Source organism: Ammospiza caudacuta, chromosome 24 (assembly GCF_027887145.1).
Source record: "Ammospiza caudacuta isolate bAmmCau1 chromosome 24, bAmmCau1.pri, whole genome shotgun sequence".
In the NCBI taxonomy this organism is placed as follows: Eukaryota; Metazoa; Chordata; class Aves; order Passeriformes; family Passerellidae; genus Ammospiza; species Ammospiza caudacuta.
Genome location: NC_080616.1, coordinates 4,578,295 through 4,592,548, shown reverse-complemented (window position 1 = coordinate 4,592,548; position 14,254 = coordinate 4,578,295). Strand labels below are relative to the sequence as shown.

General features: G+C 47.8%; 1 protein-coding gene across 1 annotated transcript in view; it reads right to left on the bottom strand.

The window, feature by feature from the left end:
- SYT6 (synaptotagmin 6) overlaps positions 1–14,254 on the bottom strand; it is a 34,504-nt gene that overhangs the window by 4,562 nt on the left and 15,688 nt on the right. The window contains exons 2-6 of the mRNA XM_058819432.1: positions 11,094–11,427; positions 7,622–8,180; positions 3,222–3,342; positions 2,190–2,361; positions 1,051–1,201 (exon numbers count right to left, since the gene is read on the bottom strand). Of these exons, the coding sequence (XP_058675415.1) occupies positions 1,051–1,201; positions 2,190–2,361; positions 3,222–3,342; positions 7,622–8,180; positions 11,094–11,427 (1,337 nt within the window). The remainder of the gene's footprint in view (positions 1–1,050; positions 1,202–2,189; positions 2,362–3,221; positions 3,343–7,621; positions 8,181–11,093; positions 11,428–14,254) is intronic.

Sequence of the window (14,254 nt, the reverse complement as noted above, 5' to 3'; positions counted from 1 at the left end):
CACTATCCCAGGTTGCCCCAAGCCCTGTCCATCCTGGCCTTGGACACTTCCAGGGATCCAGGGGCAGCCACAGCTGCTCTGGGCACCCTGTGCCAGGGCCTGCTCACCCCTTCTTGTTGGAGGAAAGAGCAGATTTCAAAGAAAGACAGGGTTTATACACTAATTCACAATACTGTGGAGTCTCAGCAAGCCCAGTGTCTGCCTTTCAGCACAGCTCAGCACTCAGCTTCAAGGGGAAAATGAGATGATTTTTGTTAAGCACTTATTCTGTGGCTTTGAGGGAAAATACCTCCTCAGCCCCAGATACAGTGGGAGGCTTTATTGCCTTTATTATCGTATCACTGGCCTCAAATGCTGGTGCTTTGTTCTCATACTTGAAGTGTCAAAGGCGTGTGTGCCCTTTTCCACATCTCTGTCCTCCAGAAATTATGACCTAAATCAGGCAAAGCCAAAGAGCTCCACAGAAGCGTGAGAAATTGGAGTGCAAAGGGGAAGAAAATGCCAGAGATGGTCGAAATGGTACCCAGGCATTTCAGCCCTATTTTATCATCTGGGGCTGCATCAAGTCAATCTCTTTCTCTGGAGATGCTTAGAGCAATTACATTTGTTCTATTTATTCTCCCTCAAAGGCTCGGAGATGAGTCAACAGAAAAATCTTTTAGGATGAAAAATTGAAACTTGAAATAGGCAATATCCCTGGACAATTTGTTCTGCAATCAGAGCAGCATTCTCTTTCCTTACTGCTCTCAATTTCTAATTTAAAAAGGAAAAGTAAAAAAAAAAAAAAAAAAAAAAAAACAGAAAAAGAAAAGAAAAAACCCAAAATGTAACAGTCACATCTGTAAATACAGTTCTCAGTCTTGCTTGCGAGCTCAAGGAGCTATTTCGAGGCAATACAGAAGTGCTTGTTTTCTAGAGTTCATTTCTGGTGAGAAAATTCCCTCAGCTCTGCTCAGAAAATCCCAGGCGAGAGCAGGAGCTCTCTGAAAGCCTGGAGCCAGCCCAGTCCCGCCCAGCCCAGGCACTGGGAGGGAAGGACACCCCACTCACCTCTTTGAAGGATTTCTTCACCTCCACCAGCGGGTGCCAGTGGGCGATGGGCTTGCGGGGGTAGGCCAGCATCTCGTTCCAGTGGTCCCTGCCCAGCCCCTCAGCGTTGACCCCCACGCGGCAAACCCCGATGATCTCGTTGTGGCCCACCCTGAGGAACGGCACAGAAGGGGCACCATCATCATCCATCCAACCCCCATACCCCATTCACCATCTGTACATCCATCCATCCATCCATCCATCCATCCATCCATCCATCCATCCATCCCTCCATCCATCCATCCATCCATCCATCCATCCATCCATTGTCCATTCCTTCCTTCCTTCCTTCCTTCCTTCCTTCCTTCCTTCCTTCCTTCCTTCCTTCCTTCCTTCCTTCCTTCCTTCCTTCCTTCCTTCCTTCCTTCCTTCCTTCCTTCCTTCCTTCCTTCCTTCCTTCCTTCCTTCCTTCCTTCCTTCCTTCCTTCCTTCCTTCCTTCCTTCCTTCCTTCCTTCCTTCCTTCCTTCCTCCCTCCCTCCCTCCCTCCCTCCCTCCCTCCCTCCTGTCATCCATCCATCCATCTGTCCACCCAATGAATGGGTGCAGGGACGCACCTACCTATTCCTAATGTCCATCCATCCATCCATCCATCCATCCATCCATCCCTCTGTCTGGCTGCCCACACCTGGACCCTGCTGCTGGTGATCCTGGGCTGTGCTGTCTGCCCCAGCCCTGCCACCACCACAGCAGCTTTTAAATTATTTCTGCAGGTCAGTCCAGCCACAGAGGTGTGAGCAGTGCTCTACAGCAAGAATAACCCCAGCTTCATTAATACATCATTCATACACCCAGAGCTGCTCAGGCTCACATTATTTGCTTTCTAAAATGGGTTGCAGGACAATAAATAACCAAGGGGAAAGTGGCACTCGCTCAAGGAAATGCCATAAAGCAAGGAGCAGCCTTGCCAAACTCGTTATTTTTCCATAACCACAAATATCAATGTCACTGTAGCAATATATCATCAGAGACAGGTGGATACCACTGAGCCCTGCCATGAGGAAAACACTGTGGAAAACACTGTGGAAAATTGCATTTGAGCTGGAAAATCTGCACCCAATGGGATGCTCTCCCCTCCAGCTCTCCAGAGCCTCCCACCTACCGATCATAATCCATGACAGAGATAAGGAGGCTGACTTGATCCATGTTCTCGGGGGGAATGTCAAAGATTATTGCTTCATTGTAGGTGGGATTAAGTGTGTTTTTCTTTATGGTGGTTTTCTTCTTTTTCAGTCTTCGCCCGTCACAGAGCAAAGACACTTTGACATATGGATCTAGGGAGGAAGAGATAGAAGACCTTTTGTTGATGAAAATGTGTTTTGTTACTTTTGCAATATAGAAACAGCTTTATCAGAGGATGGGCTGTGAGTTCCCATGAGCCAGAGGTGCTCTTCAAATGGACTTTTAGAAAAAAAAGTTTATTTGCACACTAGTAAAATCCTCCATTTCTCATACTGGTGTGGGTGGTGACCTGAACTTCAGGCACCAGAGAACGAGCACTGCATGATTATTATTGCAGAAAGGCTGAGCTGGCTTCACCTGAAGTCTCAATTCTCAGACATTTCATATGGCATTAAGCTCCAGCTGAGCAGAAACATTTTTTGCAAAGGTCTCTGTTGTTACTGCTTTTTGTACAATGAAATTCAAATACTCTGAAGTGGGTGTCTGGAAAAGAAATTGGATTTTATGATGAAAACCTGAATTTGTGCATGCTAAATTTGCGAGTCAGCTCTTTGAAACTGCAAATGCAAACACTCTATAGGTGTCTGTGATCCTCAGGTTTTACTACTGGGCACTGCACAGGGGAATGCACATTCCAGTGGGATTTATCCAGGTGAGCCATGATCCTTTCCTGATTTAGGGTGAAAGAGTTGAGTCTGGCTATAAAGGGTTCCAAGAGATCTAAGTGTCCAAGCCAAAAGATGGATCAGAGCTCTGACCCTTCAAACCCTCGAGTGGGATGGGAAAAAAATAGCAAATGGTCTACTTTAAAAATTTTGTTTGCAGTTAAAACACAGACAAATCTTTCTCAGGTATTCCTGTGATGGTTCCCCCACCATCTACTGAGGGTACAACGAGGGAAGAGGAGGAGATGTGGCTGCAAGGGGATCCTCCTCAGCCACCAAACACCCACCTGAGTAACCAGTGATGTCCATAGCTTTGAGATTCCTGCATTTGATGACTGTTAAGGTGAGGCGACCTGCAGTTGGCAAATAACAAAGGGAAAACATGATCTCGCCCAGGTCCACGCTTTCCTTCAATAAAGCAGAGAACAGATTTTATTGGAAACGTGCAGAACCAGCCAGGTGCCTCCTCCTCCACCCCAGCATTTCTTCTGCTCTGACATTTGTAGCAAAGGGTATTTTACTTTATCTGAGTGCACCCCAACACGATTTGGCTAAAAATGAATGCAGAGAATGGGAAAAATAGGTTACACCTCCACATTTTAGTTAAGGACAATCTTCCTCTGCCTCAGTGGAGTCTGGGCTGCCTATTGCACCCTCCCAGCTGTGCACAGCTAATGCACAGCACTCCTGCTCCACTGCTCACACAGAGGAGAGGGGATATCTCACACCAAATCAATGCAGTGAGGAAATCAAATTAGTATCAAGTCTTGTTGGAATGTACTGTACATGTCTCTGGTGCCTGGTTGCTCCAGGAATGTGACAAACACAGTGAGGTGACAGAAAGATGAGCTCCTGACACGCAGTGGCGCCGTGTTCTCCAGCTGTGCACTGCCGAAATCTCCTCAGAAACTTTCTGTGACAGCCAGTGCCATCAGTTCATAACATCACAGACTGGTTTGGGTTGGAAGAGACCTTGAATATATTCTAGTTTCAACCCCCTGCCGTGGGTGGGGATGAATTCAGTCTTGAAGGTTTGTGACTGACAGTGCCCAACATTTCTGCATAAAATGAAAATGTCTTTCAGTAACACAGTGGTTTTCTCTGAAGGTGAGCATGAGTTTTTGGGAAGTTATCAACTGAGGGGTAAAACTTTAAGCCAGAAGACAGCCAAGAAAGGTCTGTTGAGCTTTTAGTTTGTGATGTGTCCACATTTGGACCACCAAGCCCTTTGAGATGCCCTCAAGGAGCAGGCACAGCGTGGGGCTGTGTGTTTGTGAGTATAAATGGGGAATTAACCAGCAGATGGCACTCAGAAATGTCTGGTACTTTAGGATTACACAGAAGACAACACAATTCACTCTTTTAGTGCCCCATCAAATAACTTTTATCCATGGCTCTTAGCACTTCTTGTACCTGTAGCTTCATCAACTACACCTCCTAAAAGCCCTTTCCATCATTGCCTTGCCCATGGGAAGTCAGGGAAAAATAAACAAACCAAATGTCTGATTTAAACTAGAAAGCATCATCATCTGAAGTCAGCAGAAAGATTTCCAAACACCTTCTAAAAATGGATTTTAAAAAAAATCTTATTTCTCTACATACAGATCCCACATCTGTAGAGCAAACAAGCAGTTTATTTTGGGAAACAGTGTGTTTGATTCCTTTCAATGTGATATAATGATCTGCTGAAGAGAAATTGTGGCTGTTAGGAGTAGAGTGATGGAACTAGAAAGACAAGTAAATGCACTTAAAGCTTTGCTAAGTGTTAGGGGAATAGATCTTGTTGATGGATGAGGTTTTTGCCAAATTATTTCCTGCTCATTCTCAGGTAAGGCAAAGATTAAATCTTTATTCCACTTAGATGTGCAGAATACTAATGAATATTATATAAAATTTTGATTGGGTCTGTTCTTTCATGCATTCTTTGTTCTCAGTTGGTGTGGGAGGGACGAGGGCAGGAGACCTTGGACAAGATGTCAGCAGAGAGCAGCCCTGTGTGAGATGGTGAGAGCACCCTCTGGACACCATCTCATCTGCTATTCCTCTCCTTGCACTGAGAGGACCCGTTCAGGGTATAAAATGAACATAATTTATTCTTTGACCTCATTGGATCAGGTCAAGAGATTTTTCTTTGCAACCATAAATACAAGAGAGCAAAGCGTGTCCTGTGGGTACATTATTTTCTTGCAGATTATAGACATTGCGACATTTCCAAAATTCATATCAGTACCTTTTAGGAAATAATGGAAGCTCTGAATCAATAGACTAGAAACCAAAGATGTTTCCCTGATTCACAAGCTGTACAGTCATTAATTAAGCAGCTGAGTGCTGGCTACTTGACCAGATCAGTTCTTAAGTGTGTTCCTACCCTCTTACCCACACCATTGATCTCATGCATTATTAGGCACCCAGAGCTTTCTTGGGGGTTTTGTGCAAAGTGTATTTACCCTTCTCAATTTTGATTAAACAGAAATGTCCTTGGGTGTGCTACAGCTGGCTGAGATGTTCCAGGAGCAGCACATTCCTTAAGAATGGCACAGAGAGGGTGAGGGGATGGAGCCAAACGTGGTGCTGGATGTTTCTGCAACAGCTCTGCCGTGCTCTTGCTCAACACACCTTGGCCATGGGGTTGGCTCTGCTCCCCTCACACCTTCTCTGGAGGCTTTTTCCTCAACAGCCCTTCTGCTTCTGTGAGGTTTTCCCCCATTAAATGAGATTCTTCTCTTGGGGATCCTCCCTCAACAGCCCTTCTGCTGGTGTATCTCCACCTCCTTCTGTGGGTTTTTCCCCCATTAAATGAGATTCTTCTCTGGAAGCTTTTCCCTCAACAACCCTTCTGCTGGTGTGTCTCCACCTGCTTTTGTGGGGTTTTCCCCCATTAAATGAGATTATTTAGCCAGGAAAGCATCCACTATTGCTTGCAGAACCAACAGGCAGGTTCCTCCAGGAGGCACCAGCACATCAGGTGCACTTTGCTGCCCTTCCAGCAGCACCTCTCGGGGTGAAGGATGTGCCTGGTGCCTGCTTGCCTCTCTGCCAGCATTTCTGCTTTCATTACCACTCATCAATCACAACAGCCGTGGCTGTTTGCAGGTTGGAAGCCAAGAGCTGTGAGCACCCTGCTAACTCAAACTGTTGCTTTCCTCATGGCTGATCCTGTGCCTCCTTCCCGCAGCTCTCCCAGGCAAGATGCTCAAAAGGCAGCACAGCAGCAGCTTCCAGCACACTGCCATCACTGCCCCAGGGTTCTTGGCAGGCACCACCTCCATCCCTGTGTCCAAAGCTCTCTGTGCCCTCCCAGACCAGCCCCTGAGCCCTTTCCAGGGTGGGTGATGTGCTATGTGACCCCTGAGTGCCCTGGGACCCCGTTGGGCACAGGACACAGGGCTGTGCACACCTGCTGGGCTTCACAGAGCTGTCAGAAGGTCCTGGACACCCTGCAGCAGGAGAATGAGCACTGGTGGAAGTCAGCAAGAGGTTCAGCTGGTGGGGAACACACTGATGAGAAAAAGTTACAAAGCAAATGTCTTGTGGCACTGCTGGCCACAGTAAATATTTGTGTTTGACAGTTCCCTCCTCGGCACAGAGAGCAGGGGAGCAAAAGGTATGAGATGAGCTATGAGGGAAGCTGCAGGACAGATTTTTGCAAGTTGTGGCATTCTGCCAGTCACCAGGAAATATGTGACAGGGCCCACGCTTGCAGCCACAGGGGTGGGGATGTCTCATCTTTCAGTCTCAGGAATAACAATGTGACATGACAATGACAATGGCTGATTTAGTGTCCAGCTGCAGAGCAGTTCAATCGTTCACTCGCCCTGAGGACCAGCCAGATCCTCCTGGGAGGGCAGTGGAGGAGCAGACAGCTATTATGGAGAGGTTAATGTCACTGCTCTGCACTCAGTGATCAATGTGAGCACTTGGCTTCTCCTGCCAGCTCCGTGTGACACGGAAAGGGCTGGGACTTTTCCTCTCTGAGGCTTGGTTTGTCTTCCAGAGGGAATTCAACAGAACTATTAAGAGACCCAAATCAGCTCTGGAAGAGTTGCCAGCAGCACATCCAGCACCTCTCAGCACCAAAGGGCTGGTACTGGGTCTGCAGAGCTCTTCCTTACTGTGATCATGTGGTGCCTTAAATTTTTAGCTTTTATATTTTTCAGATCCTGTACTGCACTAGTGTAGAACCCTGAACTCCACATAGAGTGTCAGTAAAATCTCCTCACATTTTTGTCAGACAAAACAATCCTTCCAGGCCTGAGAACCAAGGTCACCCTCTGCCTTGGGTGACCAAGTATTAAAGTATAAACAGAAATTAATGGAGGGGTGGAAGCAAACCAGAGGAATATGACTTCATCACCTGAAGCTATATTGGACAATTAAACCCTGATGTGCAAATAGACCAAACTTTTATCTGTCTGAGAAACTCGTGACTGTTGTTCATCTTGGGTGTAGTCTCTGCCAGGCTTCTTTTGACTGCCCAAGCTGCATCTATTGAAGCTTTTATAAAAACCCACTTTATTCTCTTTAATCTGTCTAGCCCCCAGTCTAGGTAGCCCTCCAAGGCATCCCATGTGCACATGGCAGAGAGCTGGGCCATGGCTGCAGGTCCCTGGGCTAACAGGAGGTGAGGAACCATCAGCTGGGAGCCATGAAGGATTGATTTACCCCACCCTGCCCAGCAGATACTCACCGTCGTGGCGTACTGAATGTCCCTCCAGATGGAAGTCTCCCGCGAGAGGTCCGAGTCCTCGAACAGGTTCTCCAAGATGACTTCTCCAATCATGTCGTGCCTGGAGAACCTGTCAAAGTCAAAGACGCTCAGGTGGAGCTTCCTGCTCGCCAGCTCCTCGTGGGGCACGGGGAAGTGGAAGGACTCGTCGAAGGTGGGGTTCAGAGTCTTCCTGTGCACGCGCGTCTGGAACTTGCGCTTGCGGTCGGGCAGGAGGTAGATCTTCACGTAGGGATCCGAGCTGCCACAGAAGTCTTTGGCTGGCAAGTCAAAAGCCCTGAGAATCCGGACGGTCAGTGTCTCGTTCTCGTAGTCGTACTTGAGAGTGAAGTTGATTTTCCCGCAGGTTTTCTCTGCCTCTTTCTTGGGGTCCTCGGTGTCCACGGTCTTCTGTTTGTAGAGCTCGGGTTTGATGCGGCCGATGCTGGTGGGCTGCTCGGCCACGGCCGGCGCCTCCAGCCCGTAGTCCATGCTGGACACGTGCATCTGCCGGGGCAGGTGCCTCTTGAAGGAGATGTGCCTGCAGGAGGGAGACAACAACAGCTCTGTGGGTTTCCAAGGACATGGCTTTCAAGTCCTTTTTTGTCCCTGGACTCAAAAATCAGCACAGAACGAGCTCCATAGGTGCTCCTGAGCTCTGCACTGAAAATGGGTGTGTCATGGAGGGAGCACCTCCAAAAACCTGCAAGGATCCAATCCAGCAAATTTATTAAATTCCAGAGCATTTTAAATTCCAGCACAAGCTGTGTTTTCTCACCTGTGGCACAAGTGACAGCCCACAACTGGACAGATGGGTCCCAACAACTCCTTACCCAAACCACAGACAGCACCACATGGAGACTTTCCCCACCTCAGTCCTTACACTTCCAAGATACTTCTCCACATCCCTACGATACTTTAACCCTTTAATCCACTGCCTCAGCATAACAAATTTCCTCAACAGAGGACAAAACATTGCCTCCCACCTAATCGACCTCTCCTGATACAAAATAATAGGCCTAGAAGGACTGGTCAACCTACAACTAATAGCAACCAAAGCCGCCACCACCCTTCACTCTGGCCTGATCAAAGCCTACTTAGGATCATTCGCCCTAAGCTCTCCCAGACAAAAAAACCCTTTTTTTTTGCTTTTTTCTTTTTGTGAGGGATCCATCACCAGTTCAGAAGGTGAGGCTTTCTTCATAGAACCACAGAATGATTTGGGTTCAGTGTTTTAAAGCTCATCCCCTGCCACAGGCAGGGACACCTTCCCCTAGATCAGTTTGCTTCAAGCCTTGCCCAGCCTGGATTTGCTGGGTATTGCTGCTTCCAGACTTTTCCAACAGACTCATCAGAAACTGATAGATAATTGTTGACAGGGAGGGAGGCACAGCCTCGGCAGGAAGAGTCTCTTGCCTTCAGCTCTCCTCCAGCACAAGATGTATGTAAGCACAGCTTTATCTGAACAAAGCATAAAAGCTTTCTGTGGACTGAGGGCATTATTTCAGATTAACTGGTGTTTACAAGAGCAGTTTATAGAGTTATTTAACCAAACTAAAAACTCTACACCCAGACCATTAGCCTTCAGTGATGCCTGGAGACCTTGGCAGGCTCCTCAGAGGTATTTTGGACAGGGTTAGGCTGGGCTGTAAATCAGAGGAACCTGCCAAGGAGAAAGTGTGTTTGAAACCTGCCCACGTACAGCTAAGTCCCACTTTGTTTGTCCTAATTCAGACTGGCTGAGGGTTTTTTCCTCCTCTGTTGGAAAGGTGTAATAAAAGCAGAAGGAGAGTGTGCATGCAGAGAGGAAATCAGCTGCCCAAAAAGCAGTGTGGATAAATCGAAGAGTGTGGCTCACAAATGCAGGTGGCACCGTGCTGATCTAACTCAGCTCCTTCAAACAGGGGTCTGCCATCAGTGCCTCACTAATCCTGCAAAAGTGCAGCCAATTTTCTGAGCAGTGCCTGATTTCCCTGTCACACTCCTGTGCACATCCCAGGCACGGCCAGCGAGGCAAACAGAAGTGCTGGGCCACAGCCAGGACCCTGTGATCCCTCTTTCCTGTCCCTGTTTCACCTCCTTCTGTGTCAAGGAGAGATGCTGCATTTCACAGAACGGTTTGTGTTGGAAAAGAGCATCAAAGCTCAGCTCATTCCACTCCCTGCCATGGGCAGGGGCACTTTCCACTATCCCAGGTTGCTCCAGCCTGGCCTTGGGACATTTCCAGGGATGGGGCAGCCACAGCTGCTCTGGGCACCCTGTGCCAGGGCCTCACCCCACTCTGAGTAAAGATCCCCTTTCTAACATCTAATCTAAATCTCTCTCAGTGTCCAAGCTGAGAGGGAGGTTGACACAGCCTTTTCCTGACTTCCTGAGGATGATGTTGATGTCTCTGTCCCCATCTGAGCACAAGCACCGAGCACAGCTGGTTCAGGGCTTGTGCAGCGAGCAATCCATCAATTGTGCTGATCTGATTGTTTCTGCCAGGAGCCACAACAGAGAGAGAGAGCCAAAAGGTCTAATTCTGTCTGACAGGGTACATCATTGATACTTCAGCCTGCCTCTCATATTGGAACAAAATTAAAGTGGCCAAAGCTTGTGGGTGACTTGACACAATGAGGTCAAGTTGCTGTAACAGGGCTTGAATCCCTGATTTTTTAAAAGAGCCACAGTCTTAACACATTCATTGGTTAATGGCCAAGCTTTGGACAGTAATCTGCTGTGTAGGTGCTCTCTTTAGTCTCCCTGGTGGTCTCTGAACCTGTGGCTCCATCCAGCAATCCTCCCAGCTCTCCAGCTGCTCACAGAGCAGTGTCCCTGCTGAGCACCTCAGCCCCAGCCACCAGAATCATGGAATATCCTGAGCTGGAGGGGACCCACAGGGATCATCAAGTCCAGCTCTTATCCCTGCACAGACACCCCAACAATCCCCCCAGGGCATCCCTGGGAGTGCTGTCCAAAGGCTCCTGGAGCTCAGGCAGCCTCAGGGCTGCACCCATTCCCTGGGGAGCCTGGGCAGTGCCAGCACCCTCTGGGGGAAGAACCTTTCCCTGATATCCACCCTATACACCCCTGACCCATCTCCAGCCATTCCCTGGGTCCTGTCACTGTCACAGAGATCAGAGCTGCCCCTCAGGAGGAGCTGCATCTACCATCTGCAGATCCCATCCCATCCCATGGATCCCATGGATCCCATCCCATCCTATGGAACCCATCCCATGGATCCCATCCCATGGATCCCGTGGATCCCATGGATCCCATCCCATCCCATGGATCCCATCTCATCCCATCCCATGGATCCCATCCCATGGAACCCATATCATGGATCTCATCCCATCACATGGATCCCATCCCATGGATCCCATCCCATCTCATCTCATCCCATCCCATCCCACCACATGGATCCCAAGGATCACATCCCATCCCACCCCATGGATCCCACCCCATCCCTCACCTGGTGGAAGAGGCTGGCTCCGTGGTTTGCCTCTGGATCCGCGTGCGCCTCATGATGTGATCCTTCATGGACATCTGGACCTCTGCGGGGATGTCAGGGGAGGTGTGGCTGATCTTCACAGCTGCCTCCAGGAAGCTGATGGCCCCCGTGTCCTTGAGCTTGTCTGCCATGCTGTCCTTGTGGCCTGCCTCGCTCCTCAGCACGGCCAGGTGGGAGGAAAGGGCCTTGTTCCTCCAGGGAACCCAGCACAGCTTCCAAAAGAGAAACACAAACACTGCCACCAGGGCCAGGCCACACACAATGACTATCACTGCAAGGAGGCTGACGGAGAGCTCTGAGGGAGACAAGGACAGCGACAGGGAGGGATGGGAAAGGAGAGAAGAAGAGACAGATGGTGAGAAGATCGTAAGTAAAAGGAAGAAATGGTCCAAACTGACTTAAATCACAACTAATGGAGAGCTCTCAGCTCAGAGCCAAGGCCAAGTGAGCACCCCCTGACAGGCTCAGGACACACCTGGGGAGAAAATGGGTGTCTCCATATGGACAGAGCTGTGAAGTTTTACACTCTGATGCTTAAACTGGCTATAAAACACCATCCTTGGTTTGTTCTGCAGCATCAGCAAACTGCTGAGCCTGAAATCAAGAAGATCTGTACAATTCCATGATAGGAACAAGCTCGGTGCTGTGTGCCTTTTTGCTTCGTGTCACAGCTGCTCAGGCACAGGACTGAAAAAATCCATCTCCCAGGGTCCTGGGAGTGCATTGTTATTGTACTGTCAGCACCCACATCTTGTCCAGATGTGCCCATAGGGAATACAAAATAAATACCAACAGCAGGGAAAAAATAATCACAAGCTGCTGATGCAGAGAAACCAAACATAGCGGGAGTTTGTACAGAAAGTGCTACACAACTCTGAGCAGCACAGGAGCTGTGTGTGTGCTCTGATGCTCAGAGACACTTTTACCTCATGTGTGCTGAATTTCAGTCTTTTTCTGGAAAGAGCTTCCATATATGTGGCTGACGAATCAGGAAAAATGGAAAATGAAGATATATATATATGTGTGTGTGTATATAAATATATATATATTAAAAAAAAATATATATATATATATACACACGTCATCTAGGCTGTGAAATGATTCACAGCACTGCACAAAGAGAAAACACTGGTTATTTTTGCTTCCTTTCCTACAGTGTATTAATTCCCAGATCCTCATGCAGACCAAAACTTTGAGAGCTCAGGATTCCAAGGAATACCAGTCCCTGATGGTGGAGGCAGGATTTGTTCTGGAGGCAAATCTGCAGCATCAGGACTGTGGAGAATTCCATCATGAAATGGAGCTCGTGGACACTTCCTTGATGGCTGTGTTATTTGTAGTGCCCACTAAAGCCACACTCCTTAAACTACTCAAGTGCAAGTCAGGACAGAAGGACAAACAAAAAAATCACCAAAACCTGCAAAGGTTTATATGGAACAAGCATTACCTCTTATCCATTTTATTTCTGTTTATCCCTGGACCATAAATGTTTTGTGTGAGTTTGAATTCTCCACCTGAGCCCCAAGGAATGGGGTGGGTGCCCTGAGCATTTCTGAGCTGGGGAACTCCCCCTGGGCTGCATCACAGCTGCTCCAAGTGTGAATCCTGATGTGCTTTACCTTAAACAGGAGCCATAAAACACCTCCTGTTCCCTTTGATCATGCAGTTTAGTTTGTAAAGCTGTAATAGGACATTTAATCATAGAACCACAGGATGGTTTGGGTTGGAAGGAACCTTGTAAATCATCTCATTCCACCCCCTGCCATGGGCAGGGACACCTTCCACCAGACCAGGTTGCCCAGACCCCCATCTAATCTTGCCTTGATGTTAAGGCTGAGAAAAATCTGTGAAATATGAGGAAAGACTTGGTTTTTAATCTTGAATAAATAGCTGAATGTAAAAATTATGGAAAAAAACCCCCAAAATCACAACAAAACAACAAACCCACCACCCACCACTGGTGAACCATGACAGCAAAGTGCTCAGGAGCACATTTGTACCATCAAATTTTGCTCAGGTCTCTCAGGGAGTGCAGCAGCCCCTGCAAATTTGGGATAAATGAAATCTCCAGGCAGCACCAGACACAAAATGTGACATCCACACCCGAAGAAGCCAGCCCTGCACAGTGCCTGGGAGCCATCTGTTGTTCCTGATATCCTGCAGGATTTTGTTTTTCCACAAAATTACCGAGCCCAGCAAATCCAGCAGGAGCTCCAGGCAAAGCTCCCTGGCTGCCTGTGGGTTTTTGACTCCAAGGGAAGGGCTAGAAGGGATGGGACGGGGAGGATAAACATCACCCAGAGGTTTTTGCAACTTCTCTTTCCCTTCCCAGCCTCCTGTACAGGTCATTTATTTTCTGTTGTAGCTCTGAGGTGGAAACACAAATCGCTGCTGGGGGGAATAAACAGATCCCATCTTACTCAATAATAAATAAGGTTGTACCAGCAGCAGAGCTTCCTCAGAGATTTGCCTAAATGTATTCTCACCAAAGCTGAGAGCACAGAGGTTCCACTTCACTATCTTTTGAGTTAAATCTTGGAATTGTGCCCAGGAAACTCAGTGTCAAACATTCATAAGAAAACTCAAGAACCTGGACTTTGCAAATACCTCTGTGTTGGTACAAAGGAAATCATTGCAATGCAGAATCTCTCACTGCTGGGAATTGCTGCGTGACAGGGAAGATTTTTTAAAGATATTTCCACCCATTCCAAGGAGTTTTATAGGCTGCATGTCTCTGCCAGCACACCGGGCTCATTAATGGGAACCATCAGAAATAATCAATTATCCTTTCAGAAAACCTGTTGCCAGCTTGAGAAAGATCCTGGCTCCTGTCACTCCTTGCAGGGCTGGCATTCATAATGCATCTGACAGGATTCACAGATACTTTTATGCATGACCTCCTACTCCTTCCTCTGACAGCTGACACAGAGCACGAGTGGAAGGGATCAGGCTTTTACAGACAGTTTTTAAGCATCTGCCTGCTTAGAATATTGGGTTGTTTGAAGATGACACTGAATTCTTCAAGACTTTTTTGTGACTTATTAAACTTAAATATCAATTGGACAGAGTTGACCTTCATTGAGTTAATGAGCTTTCTCTGATGAATTTGAAAATACCTGTTA